The sequence below is a fragment of the Kickxella alabastrina genome (genome assembly GCF_025024165.1).
Source record: "Kickxella alabastrina strain RSA 675 chromosome Unknown BX661scaffold_4, whole genome shotgun sequence".
Classification (NCBI taxonomy): Eukaryota; Fungi; Kickxellomycota; class Kickxellomycetes; order Kickxellales; family Kickxellaceae; genus Kickxella; species Kickxella alabastrina.
In genome coordinates this window covers 371,059-383,250 of record NW_026251475.1, presented here as the reverse complement: position 1 = coordinate 383,250, position 12,192 = coordinate 371,059, and the positions used below count along the sequence as shown (strand labels likewise).

Genomic DNA, 12,192 nt, shown 5'->3' with positions numbered 1-12,192 from the left:
AAAAAGTGAAAAAATGAACACTCATTGCAACATTTGCGGCTCGTCGGCTCGTCGGCTCGGCATATTCTAAATTGCGAGCTGAATCAACTGCTTCAAAGCGTCGAGTCCAAAGCCAAAGCCAAAGAGCTAAAATCAAAAAGGCATGCAAATGGACAAGGCTTCAAAGGAAATTGCGTGTGCACGCTTTGCAGTGCTGCGCGATGTCTGTGTTAAAACACCTTTGCACTTTTGCCTCACTTTCGATATTCAACACTAATTGCATTCCCCGCTATACTTTTTTCTATTCTTTTATTTTATTACTACAAACACAAACACAACCCCACCTATACCACCACTGAATCAGGTCTAGCCGCTCCAAAACACACCCCTCGAGAAATTTACATTTTCAAACAATAAATTACAATGGCAGACATGGATGTTGACAAGCCCTCCCCTGCCGCTAGCGCACCCAGCCCTGTAGAGCCAGCCAAGAGCGACAACGCGGGCAAAGTCACTCGGCCAAGAATCGAAATCAAAAAGTGGAACGCCGTGGCCATGTGGGCCTGGGACATGGACACAGACATTTGCGCCATTTGTCGCAACAACAACATGGAGCTGTGCATTGAGTGCCAAGCCGACCAGGACACCAACAGCACCGAGGACTGCTCTCTCGCATGGGGTATTTGCAACCATGCGTTCCACTTCCATTGCATTGCGCGTTGGCTGAAGAACCGGAACACGTGTCCCTTGGACAACCGCGAGTGGAACTACCAAAAGTACGGTCGCTGAGCACGAAAGCACTCGCAGAAATCGTTGTCTATCAGAAATACATTGCTTTTTCTTTTATTTCTTTATTTGAATTCTATTCTATTCTACAAACGTATCTAAACACTTTGCTACACTGCTGGATACTAAGCTGCGCAGACAGCCAAATGCAGTGAGTGATTGAAAAATTAAATATATTTGTTTTGCTCGAGTGTGTATAAGGAAAATAATGACGAGGAAAGCATGGCATAGAACAGCACAGCAGCGGGTCCTCTTCGCTACATGAGGTCGTCCTCGGCCTGGGAGATTGAATGCTTGATACGCAGAAGCAGTGCTGTTTTCCACTTGTCCAGGTGGGAGATCTGATCGTAAATGGCGACGTGGTCAGTGAATGACTGCGAGTCACCCTTCTTGACATCAGCAATGATCTCGTCGAGAAACTTGTACTCGCGTGTCTTTTCAAATCCTGGGTCCATGTCCTTGTACCGGCCCAGCGCCTCTGCCGCGCCAATATCATCGGGAATGGCGAGCCGACAAAGCTCGGCCTTCAAAAAATAGTCCTTGACGGACCATTTTGTGAGCTGGTTGTCCAGGCTGCCTTCGGCAATAGTGTCAAATATCTTGATTGCCCGGTCGTACATTTCCAGCTGAGCGGCAAAGGTTGCAACCTTGAGCTGGCAGCCGTTGGCCAGCGCCATCGAGTCCTCAGTGGCATACCACTCGCCCGCCAGATGGTAGGCCTCCATAGCGTTTTCGTCGTCCGACAGCGCCTCTTCATAGATCTTTGCGATTTCCTTCTGATTTGAAGCGGCCATCCGGAAGTTGCCGCGCTCAGTCAGCAGAGCCACTGCCTGCTTCAGTGCATCAACGGCTTGGGAAGGGTAGTTTTTCTTGTACGACTTTGATGCCGAAATAAAGCGCTGTGCTGCGTCGTTGCGCTCCTCGGCCTTGAGGCTCATTTGCGCGGCCTTGATCATGGCGTCGCCAGCCTCGCGCATCTGCTTTGCTAATTTGAATTGGTTGGACGCCTGCTCGTAGAGCTCGCCGGCTTCCTCGTACTTGGGGCCGCTAAACCAGCCCTTCTGCTGAGCCTTCTTTTCCGCGCTCTTGAGGAGCTCGAATCCCCTCTGTTCAGACATTGTGAATGGCTGTGTATAGGTGGTTTTCTTTCTCTTAGAACGCTCGACTTGCTTTGAAGGAAATGTGAAAATACAAAAAAAGATTGAGGCCAAATGCTTTGCAGGTGCAGAAAGTGATTGCAAAAAGGATTTTTATAATATTGAGTTTGAGTAAAGTTTGCCTTTAGAAAGGAAGAGTGTGGGGGAGGGGAAAACGTCACATCAAGACGTTCTTTTTTTAGCTTTTTTTCTCATACAATTTTCGTGTTGCCGATTGATGCTGCTGTTGGCGCTTGTGGTATCGTCGTGTCTGCTCGAGGACTCAGCTGCATTTTTCTCTCTTTCTTTCTTTCTTTCTTTCTCTCTTTCTTTCTCTCTCTTTTTCTCTCTCTTTATCTTTTTGATTTTTGATTTTTTTTACTTCGTTTTTATTTTGCAATCTTCTTTATATTTCTTATATTTATTTGTACATTTGATACATTTATTATTTTCCCTCTTATTTAACAGGTACACAACACACCAATTATATTGACTTTATGCTTTAGCAACATGCTGTATTTCCCGCCACTAATATCGATTCTGCCATCGACTAAACAGACCCATGCCCCCGCCCTCGCTGTGTTTACACAAGAGGACTGAAACGCTAAACTTCGTGCAATCTCAATTTCACGCGCTTAATGAATTAAGAAAAAGCAAAAATAAAATTATAAGACTAAACCAAATGCATTTTACATTATGCTCTTCTCTGCTCCTTTTCTCGTCTCAATTATCACGTGTTATTGCTTCTGCTGCTGCTCCTCAAAGCACGCTTAGAATTAGATATCACCACCACCACTAGTCTTCAATGGGAATTCCAAAGTTTTTCCGCTGGTTGAGCGGACGGTATCCGCTCGTATGCGAGCGTGTCAGCGACGACAACATCCCTGAGTTCGATAACTTGTACTTGGATATGAATGGCATCATCCACAACTGCACTCACCCAAAGGACGGCGAGGTCGCGGCGCCCGCGACGGACGAGGAGCGGTTCCTCGCGATATTCTACTACATTGACTTTTTGTTCAACAAGATCCGCCCACAAAAGGTGTTTTTCTTAGGAATTGACGGCGTTGCGCCCCGGGCCAAGATGAACGAGCAGCGCGCGCGGCGGTTCCGCACGGCCAAGGAGCTCGAGGAGCTGCAGGCCAAGGAGCTGCAGGAGCGGCGCATCAAAGGTGAGGTCATTCCGCCCGGCGAGGACGAGTACAACGACAAAGTGTTTGACCCGACGTGCATCACGCCCGGAACCGAGTTTATGGACAAGCTCACTGAGGCTCTGCGGTACTACATCAACAAGCGCGTATCGGAGGACGCTAACTGGCGCAAGCCGCAGATCATCCTCAGTGCACCGAATGTGCCGGGCGAGGGCGAGCACAAGATCATGGACTACATCCGGTTCTCGCGCGCGCAGCCCGGATACCAGGCCAACACGCGCCACTGCCTGTACGGGCTGGATGCAGATCTGATCATGCTCGGGCTTCTGAGCCACGAGCCGCACTTCTCGCTGCTGCGCGAGGAAGTTCTGTTTGGCGCGCGCGCGCGCAAGGGCACGACGTCGGCTGATCCGTCGATGCAGGCATTCTATCTTCTGCATATCTCGATATTGCGCGACTACCTCGACCATGAGTTCAGCGGGCTCAAGGCTGAGCTGGGCAGCTCGCAGCAGTACACGACGATGGAGCAGGGCCAGCTGGCGGGTCCCCAGGACGACAGCGGAGACAGCAGCAATGCGTTCGATCTCGAGCGCATCATTGACGACTACATCCTGATGATCATGCTGGTGGGTAACGATTTTTTACCCAACCTGCCCAAGCTGTCGATTAATGGCGGCGCGCTCAACTTTATGTTTGCGACATACATGCGCATCCGCCCATCACTCGGCGGGTACCTGCACGACAACGGTGTGCTCAATCTTGAGCGATTCGAGCTGTTTATGCGCGAGGTGGCTAAGGTCGAGGTCGACTCGTTCAAGCTCGAGGTGGCCGACCACCAGTGGTACCAGGTGTACAAGCGCAAGGCAGTGCAGCGCGGTGAGACGCCCGAGGCGTCGAGCATCGTGGTTGACAACGGGTACGGCGGCGCCAGGCGCCATGGCAAAGGAGGCCACCGGCACAAGCGCCACGGGCTCGGCATGAACACCGACAGGGTCAGCGAGAGCGAGATGTTTGATCTCGGGCCGGAGGTGCTAGGCGAGACGACGATCCCAATCAAGGGCAATAAGCTTGTGATCTCCAAGAGCCAGCAGGCGATGCTGGAGCTGATCCGGCGCTTTGCTGTGCGCGCACTACCCAAGGTGGCGGCAGCAGGCGAAAAGGTACAGATGCAGTTTCTACCCGGGCCGGCGACGGCGCTGGACAACCTGATTGTGACCAAGGCGGCGGAGCAGCTGGAGCTGCACGTCGGGCACGAGTACGCACACGACGGCGCGATGACGCTGTACGTGGCGGCCGGCAGCGAGCGGGCACTTGCCAAACTGGAGCTCGAGGACAGCGATTCGAACGACGACGACGCGGTGGTTCTCGGTGGTATTGGGTTTGTGCGTGCCGGCGTGTCCGCAGCGACTCCCTACAGTGTCCTGGGCGCGCTTGAGGACACCGATGACGGCAGCGGCAGCACCGGCTCCGAAGATGGCGACAGGTCTGCGGTGCCCGAGTTTGTCAAGCAGGTCAGCGACACAGACGACCAGCCGGCAGTCGTCGCGTACGTGGGCGCGTGCCTGGGCGAGTTCGACGATGCGGTGGTGGTTCCCGACGGCGAGCTGGACGACTACACGCGCAAGGGCGACAGCAGCGACTTTTGGCAGCGGTTCGAAATGTGGAAGGGCGGGTACTACCGCGCTAAGGTCGACGCGTCCTACAACGTGCCGACAGTGGGGGCCAACGCCGGCGCGGCGCAGGAGTTCAGGCAGGCGCCGGCGGCCGTCGAGCCGATGTGTAGCCACTACATCAAGACATTACAGTGGGTTCTGCAGTACTACTACCACGGGTGCCAGTCGTGGTCGTGGTACTACCCGTACCACTACGCGCCGTGCATCAGCGACATCTGCTCTGGGCTGGCAGCGTACAAGGTCGACACGTTCCCGCATGACGAACCGTACACGCCGTACGAGCAGCTGATGTGCGTGCTGCCGCCGTACAGTCGCAAGCTGCTGCCGGCGCCGCTGCGCGCGCTGATGGTCGACATGCACAGCCCGATCCGTGATATGTTCCCGACGTCGTTTGACGTCGACATGAATGGAAAGAAGATGCCATGGGAGGCTGTGGTGCTGATCAACTTTGTCGACGTCGACCGCATCCGCGCGGCCATGCTGCCCAAGCTAGCACAGCTGTCGGACGACGAGATGCGTCGCAACAGCCGCGGCACCAACATGACGTACTCGTACGCGCCGCTCAGCAGCGAGGCCGACGCTGAGGCCGACGCCGAGGCCGACGCCGAGGACGCGGTCGACGTGCCCTCGTACACGCCGCCTAGCAACCTGCGGTTCCCGCCGATCCGGCCGCTGAGGTGCAAGGGCATGCTGTACGTGCTGCCGACGCTGGTGCGCAAGGGCGGTCGCGAGCCGCCGCTGCCGCTGGTGCGCGGACTGGTCGCCGGCGCCGCCACACGCGCGCTGCTGCAGGCCGGGTTCCCGTCGCTATTTTCGGCGGCGCACATAGCGCGGCTCATGTTCAACTCTACCGAGGTGTTCGGGTCGCCCAGCCGCGACGAGTCGCTGGTGGTTGAGCTGCAGCCGGGGCCGCTCGCGGCGGCCGGCACAGCAGCGGCTATCGCCAAGCAGCTGCTGTGCGGCAGCGATGCGGCACAGCGCGTGTTTGTTGCGTGGCCGTACCTGCGCGACGCAGTGGTTGTCGGCGTGTCGGACGTCGATGGCGTGTATACGGCCGACGCCAGCGGTGCGCACGTTGCGTTCGCCGAGCACGCGGGCGCCGGCGAGCGGCAGGTATGGACCAAGCGCCTCATGGACGCCGTGTACCACGCCAAAAAGATGCAGGCCGTCATTGTCGGCGATGAGCCGCGTGTGTTGCTGCACGTGCTGCACCTGCGCGGGATGCAGCTGCTGGCCGACGGCGCGCTGGTGCGCGACTACGGGCCCACGGCGGCTGCGAGCGCAAGCGCCGGGCTGGCGCAGTGGGCCGCGCTTGGCGTCGAGCCGTACCACGCAGCGCTCGTTGTGTGCGACAGCACTGGCGCCTGGGCGCGCAACCCGCGGTTCGCCGAGCGCGCGGCCGTGGCGCTGGACTCCGCGCTGCCGGTGCGCGACCGCATCTTCTACCTGGGCCGCTCGCGCCACCTGTACGGCGCGCCCGGCAAGGTCACTGGCTACAGCCGCGACACCGCCGGCACAGCCATCGGCGCGCACGTGCAGCTCATTGAGCCGACCGACGCAACCGCAGAAGCGCGCGCCAACACCGCCGGTGTCACTGCGCTGGCGCACCACGCGCGGCTCGGCGGCGAGCGCTACCGGCCGTCGTTCGTGGTGGCGCGCGAGCTGGGGCTGCCGCCTTTGCTACTTTCGCGAATCACATCCAAGATGATGCTGCAACACGGCGACACGCGCATACCCATCGGGCTGGATCTTAAGTTTGAGGCCAAGCGCCTCAAGGTGCCCGGCTACACGCGCCGCGGGCCCAACGGCTGGCTGTTCTCGGACCGCGCTGCGGCACTGGTCGCCAAGTACAAGGCGGCATTCCCTAGTATGTTTGCGCGCCTGGCCGCCGACCGTGGCAATGACATGATGGCTGCGTCGCTCGCGCTAGGCGACGGCAGCGGAAATGGCGGCGGCAGAAACTCTGCGCAGGTGGCCGCCGAGGTCAGCCGCCTGAAACAGTGGCACAAGGCCAATGTCGACAGCGCAGCGCTGGCGCCGGTGCCTATCGAGTCAGAGCTGCTGACTGGCGACCAGATCGCTGCCATTCTGGCCACTGCCACCACCAGCGCTGCGACGCGCAAAATACCCCTGCGCAACGTGCGGCGCGAGGCGCTGCTGCGGCCGGCCGATGCACAGTACCTGCTGTGTGCGCAGGCGCTGATGGTTGGCCACCGCGTCGTGTACGTGTCAGATCGCAGCAGCAGCGTGCCGCTTGGCGCCAAGGGCTACGTCGTCGCCATCCACGCGCGCGAGGTGGCAGCAAACAGCCCACAGCAGCCGCAGCCGGTGGCCGGCGACCAGCACATGGCGCGCATGCACCAGGAGGGCGTGCCAGCCGAGATGATCCACATGATCGAGGTGGTCTTCGACCGCGAGTTCCTCGACGGGTCAACTCTGGACGATCGCTGCCCGCCGCGCCGCGGTGCGCTGGTGCCCCCACACCACGTGCTGGACCTGACCAGCCAGGGCCTGGCGCAGTCGACTGCCCCGGCCACCGCCGCAGCGCCGCGCCCGGTCAACGTTATCCGCCCTGCGCCCGACACCGTGCACAGCGCGCAGCGCGCCACTCGCGCCAACGCATCTGCCGGTCAGACCGCCGCCGTCGCCGCCAAGGCGCGCGCGATGTTTGCCCGGCCGACCGGCGTGCTGCCAGACGGCACCACTGCAGTGACCGTACCTGAGCCGCGGCGCGCGCCGTGGGCCAACGGTAGCGCCAAGGACCAGGAGGACCACGAGCACGCGAGCCGCATCCTGGCGCAGCTTATCAATGGTCCCAAACCCGCCCGGCCGCAGCACGCACCGGCAGCCCCGTTGGGCGACCAGGCGCGCGCACAGAGCATCATCAGCACGCTGCTCGCGGGCCCGATGGAGGCCATGTCCATCGGCAGCAGCCCCAAGGTCCACAAGCCACTTGTCATCGAAGAGGAGTACTTCAGCGATAGCATGGATGAGGACGAAGACGAGTCCAGCCAGGCCGCCCTGCATGTTGCCAACCGCAGCGAGCACGCAGCGCCCGCCCAGGGTTACAACCAGGTCGGCTTTGACTACAGCGTGATCAACTCGCGCGGCCGCGGAGGCCGGGGCGGCCGTGCCCGCGGCAGAGGAGCCAGGGGCCGTGGCAATGCGCGCGGACGTGGACGCGGTGGCGCTAACGCTAACACCAACAGCGCCAGCCCTCATAGCAACGCTTAAGGCGCGCCTGCATCTACATGTTTATTTTTTTGACATAGTAACTTAGTGCGAATCTTATTATAAAAACTCGATAAAACAAAAACTACACAAGTTGCTCACAATAATTCCCTTGCATTAGGTGGCGGCGCTGCTTGAATAGCCATTGAGGAGACATTGGTGCTGATGTTTGAGTTTGGGGGATTGCGCTGTGCATAGTAATTGAGGACGGCTGTCCTGGACTTAGACTGTTGCAGAATGTAAGCGCTCCGGTGAGCTTTTTTCGCCCGGGTCAAACTGGAACCACTGGCACGGCACCCGTGTCCAGCGGTTCTTGAATGTACGGACCGCCTTGAAATGTGAGATAAAGTAGTGAAAGTCTTATACGATGCGACCCACTGCTGAGGATTTCCAAGCGACTAAACATGGCGTCTGCTGTGGGTTTGATGTCCGTCCATTAAAAGCTCGGCGTGGGTGCGGTATATCTCCCAGACAGCCAGCCTGTGGACTGCGTCTGCGTTTGGGGAATAATTTCTTCGACTTTCCGAGGCCGTTGATCAAACCATTATCTTATTGATGCGGAATGCCAGCCGCCCGCATCTACATGCCTATTTAGTTGTTTTTTCTGCTGTGCCTGCAAAAGACAGCGAATGGGCAACCATGCTTTTCTTTATTTTTCATCAATATGAACATGAATCATCAACTTTTTTTTTCAGACATTGCCTTTTCAAGAATTTGTATTTTTTTCTCGCACATCAGCAAATTTTTTTATAAAACCAGTAGTCTCCCTCTCGTTGTCTACAACTCCAACCTCCTCCCTCCTCCCTCCTTTATTAAATTCAAATTTATTTATCCAAAAAAAACCACAACTATTAAATGTCCATTAAACCTCAGTCTGAAGCCTCTGCCGCTGAGCAGACTCAGACCCCGCCTGTCAACTCTAAGAACCAGGCAAAGAACGATGCTAAGCGCCAAGCCAAAATGGAGAAGTTCCTGGCCAAGCAGGCTGCCTCGAAGGCTGCCACTGGAGCCAATGCTGATGCTGCCGCCGCCACTGAGGCCGCCGCCGCTCCCACAAAGAAGGATAAGAAGGTCAAGGAGCCCCGCTCGGCGCCCGAGGCTAGCAAGGCTGCTTTCGTCGCCACCCCCAAGGGAGAGAAGAAGGACATGTCCCAGCCCATGGCCGACAGCTACGAGCCCGATGTCGTCGAGGCCTCCTGGTACGATTGGTGGGAGAACCAGGGCTTCTTCGACCCGCAGACCGGCCCCAACGGCGAGATCAGCCCCAAGGGCCAGTTCGTCATCGCCTCTCCGCCACCCAACGTCACTGGCAAGCTGCACATTGGTCATGCAATGACCATTGCCATCCAGGACTCACTTGTCCGTTGGAACAGAATGCGTGGCCTCACTACGCTCTTTATCCCCGGAAGCGACCACGCCGGAATCTCCACGCAGGTTGTCGTCGAGCAGCAGCTTCGGAAACAGGAGGGCCTGTCCCGCCACGATCTCGGCCGTGAGGCCTTTGTCGACAAGGTGTGGGATTGGAAGAACGAGTACGGAAACATCATTATGTCCCAGGTCAGGCGCCTCGGTACTTCGTATGACTGGAACCGCGAGCGCTTCACCCTCGACGAGATGATGTCGCGCGCCACTTTCGAGACATTTGTGCGTCTCTACGATGACGGTATCATCTACCGCTCCAACCGTCTGGTCAACTGGTGCCATGCGCTCAACACCACGCTCTCCAACTTGGAGGTTGAGAACTTGGAAATCCCCGGCCGCACGCTGATGAGCGTTCCCGGCTACCCTGCCAAGGAGAAGTTTGAGTTTGGTGTGCTGGTTCACTTTGCTTATCAGGTTGAGAACTCGGATGAGCGCATTGTCGTTGCCACCACGCGTATTGAGACCATGCTCGGAGACTCGGCTATCGCCGTGCACCCTGAGGACCCGCGCTACACGCACCTGCACGGCAAGTTTGTCGTCCACCCGTTCCTCGATCGCCGCATTCCCATTATCGCCGACCCTGTGAGCGTCGATATGGCGTTCGGAACCGGTGCTGTGAAGATCACCCCGGCCCACGACAACAAAGACTACGAGATGGGCAAGCGCCACAACCTCAATTTCATCAACCTGCTCAACGAGGACGGCACTTACAACGACAACGCTGGGCCCTACGCCGGTATGCTGCGCTTCCACGTGCGCAGGCAGATCGTCGAGGATCTCAAGGCCAAGGGTCTCTACGTCGACACCACCAACAACCCCATGGTCGTGCCCATTTGCATCAAGTCCAAGGATATCATCGAGCCCATGATCAAGCCCCAGTGGTGGGTCAAGAGCAAGACCCTTGCCGATCCCGCCATCGAGGCCGCGCGCGATGGCCGCCTCGAGATCATACCTCAGTCGTCCGAGAAGGAGTGGTACCACTGGCTGGAAAACATCCACGACTGGTGTATCTCGCGCCAGCTGTGGTGGGGCCACCGCATCCCCGCGTACTTTGTGCGCATCGCTGGTCAGAACAACGACCCGCTGGACCAAGAGTTCTGGGTTGTTGGGCGTGACAAGGCTGAGGCCCAGAGACGCGCCGCTGAAAAGTTCCCTGGCATTGACCTAGTGCTGGAGCAGGACCCCGATGTTCTGGACACCTGGTTCTCGTCCGGCCTGTGGCCGTTTGCTGTGCTCGGATGGCCCGAGAACACCGATGACTTTAAGAAGTACTACCCGACTAGTCTTCTCGAGACTGGCTCCGACATTATCTTCTTCTGGGTTGCGCGCATGGTCATGCTCGGCATGTACCTCACTGGCGAAGTCCCCTTCCCCAAGGTCTACTGCCACGCAATGGTCCGCGATGCACAGGGCCGCAAGATGTCAAAGTCGCTCGGTAATGTCCTCGACCCCATCGATGTCATCAAGGGCATTTCCCTCGAGAGTTTGCACGCCAAGCTTATGACCGGCAACCTTGACTCGCGCGAGGTCGAGTTGGCCAAAAAGGGCCAGACCCAGGACTTCCCCAATGGCATCCCCGAGTGCGGCTCAGATGCCTTGCGCTTTACACTTTGCGCGTACACATCTGCTGGACGTGATGTCAACCTCAACATCATGCGCGTCGACGGCTACCGCAAGTTCTGCAACAAGCTGTGGAATGCCACTCGCTTTGCGCTCATGAAGCTGGGCGAGGACTTTGTTCCTTCCGCCGAGGCTACCCTGACTGGCAACGAGTCCTTGGCTGAACGCTGGATCCTGCAGCGCATCAACGCTACCGCGCGCGATGTCAACCCCGCCCTGGCCGAGATGAACTTTATGGTTGCCACCACTGCTGTGCACAGTTTCTGGCTTTACGATCTGTGCGACGTCTACATTGAGTACATCAAGCCTATCACTATGCCTAACGCCGACCCTGTGTCCCGCAACTCGGCGCTGCAGACCCTGTACACTTGCCTCGACCAGGGCCTCAAGATGCTCCACCCCTTCATGCCGTACGTCACCGAGGAGCTGTGGCAGCGCTTGCCGCGTCGCGCCAGCGAGACCAGTCCCACAATCTCTCTGGCCACTTACCCGGAGATCCGCGAAGACTACGACAACAGCCAGGTTGTCTCCGAGTTCGAGCTTGCTATGAGCATTGCCAAGGCTGGCCGCTCGCTCACCGCCAGCTACAACGTTCTGTCCAAGTCCAAGTTCTACGTCAGCAATGCCAACACCTCCAGCTTTGCGCTCACCTCATCCCAGGCCGACGGCATTGCCACGATGATCAAGGGCTGCCAGAGTATCGTTGCATTGAAGCCTGGAGAGGCCGTGCCTGCCGGATGTGCTGTTTTCTCGGTCAACGACGAAGTTGCCATGCACCTTCTTGTCCGCGGCAGTGTTGACATTGAACAGGAGGTTGCGAAGCTTGGAAAGAAGATTGCCAAGACTACTAAGCTGAAGGACAGCCTGACCGCTAAAGTCAGCATCCCCAAGTATGAGGAGACTGTCCCTGAGGAAGTCCGCGAGTCTAACTCTGCCAAGCTCAGCAACTATGATGCCGAGATTGATGCTCTTCAGGCGGCTATCAAGACCTTCCTCACACTCGAGGGCGCCGAGTAAGAATAGACAAGCCTCAGTTAGCCGTGCTTACTTTATTTATAATACAAATTGATGTTTTTCTCGTACATTTGCATTTTTTTGTATTTGGCTGCGCGCACAACGAATACAAAAAGCTAATCAAAAAAGTATGTTTAATGAAATGTAATTGAATAAAAATAAATTAAAAATAAATGTTTG

At 57.3% G+C, this 12,192-nt stretch overlaps 4 protein-coding genes across 4 annotated transcripts; 3 read left to right on the top strand and 1 right to left on the bottom strand.

Moving 5' to 3' along the window:
* Positions 1-180: 180 nt before the first annotated feature.
* BX661DRAFT_178222 (RING-box protein 1) lies at positions 181-862 on the top strand. The gene has a single exon (XM_051534858.1). The coding sequence runs from the start codon at positions 403-405 to the stop codon at positions 766-768; it is 366 nt and encodes a 121-aa protein (XP_051393744.1). The 5' UTR covers positions 181-402; the 3' UTR covers positions 769-862.
* BX661DRAFT_178220 (soluble NSF attachment protein) lies at positions 815-2,054 on the bottom strand. The gene has a single exon (XM_051534857.1). It carries the CDS (start codon positions 1,881-1,883, stop codon positions 1,023-1,025), a length of 861 nt encoding a protein of 286 aa, XP_051393743.1. The 5' UTR covers positions 1,884-2,054; the 3' UTR covers positions 815-1,022.
* Positions 2,055-3,269: 1,215 nt separating this feature from the next.
* Positions 3,270-8,066, top strand: BX661DRAFT_178217 (uncharacterized protein). The gene has a single exon (XM_051534856.1). The coding sequence runs from the start codon at positions 3,280-3,282 to the stop codon at positions 7,957-7,959; it is 4,680 nt and encodes a 1,559-aa protein (XP_051393742.1). The 5' UTR covers positions 3,270-3,279; the 3' UTR covers positions 7,960-8,066.
* An 850-nt stretch (positions 8,067-8,916) lies between these two features.
* BX661DRAFT_140862 (tRNA synthetases class I-domain-containing protein) lies at positions 8,917-12,015 on the top strand (the record flags this gene model as incomplete). The annotated part of the gene is made up of 1 exon (XM_051532866.1): positions 8,917-12,015. The coding sequence occupies one exon, from the start codon at positions 8,917-8,919 to the stop codon at positions 12,013-12,015; it is 3,099 nt and encodes a 1,032-aa protein (XP_051393741.1).
* Between the last annotated feature and the right edge of the window lie 177 nt (positions 12,016-12,192).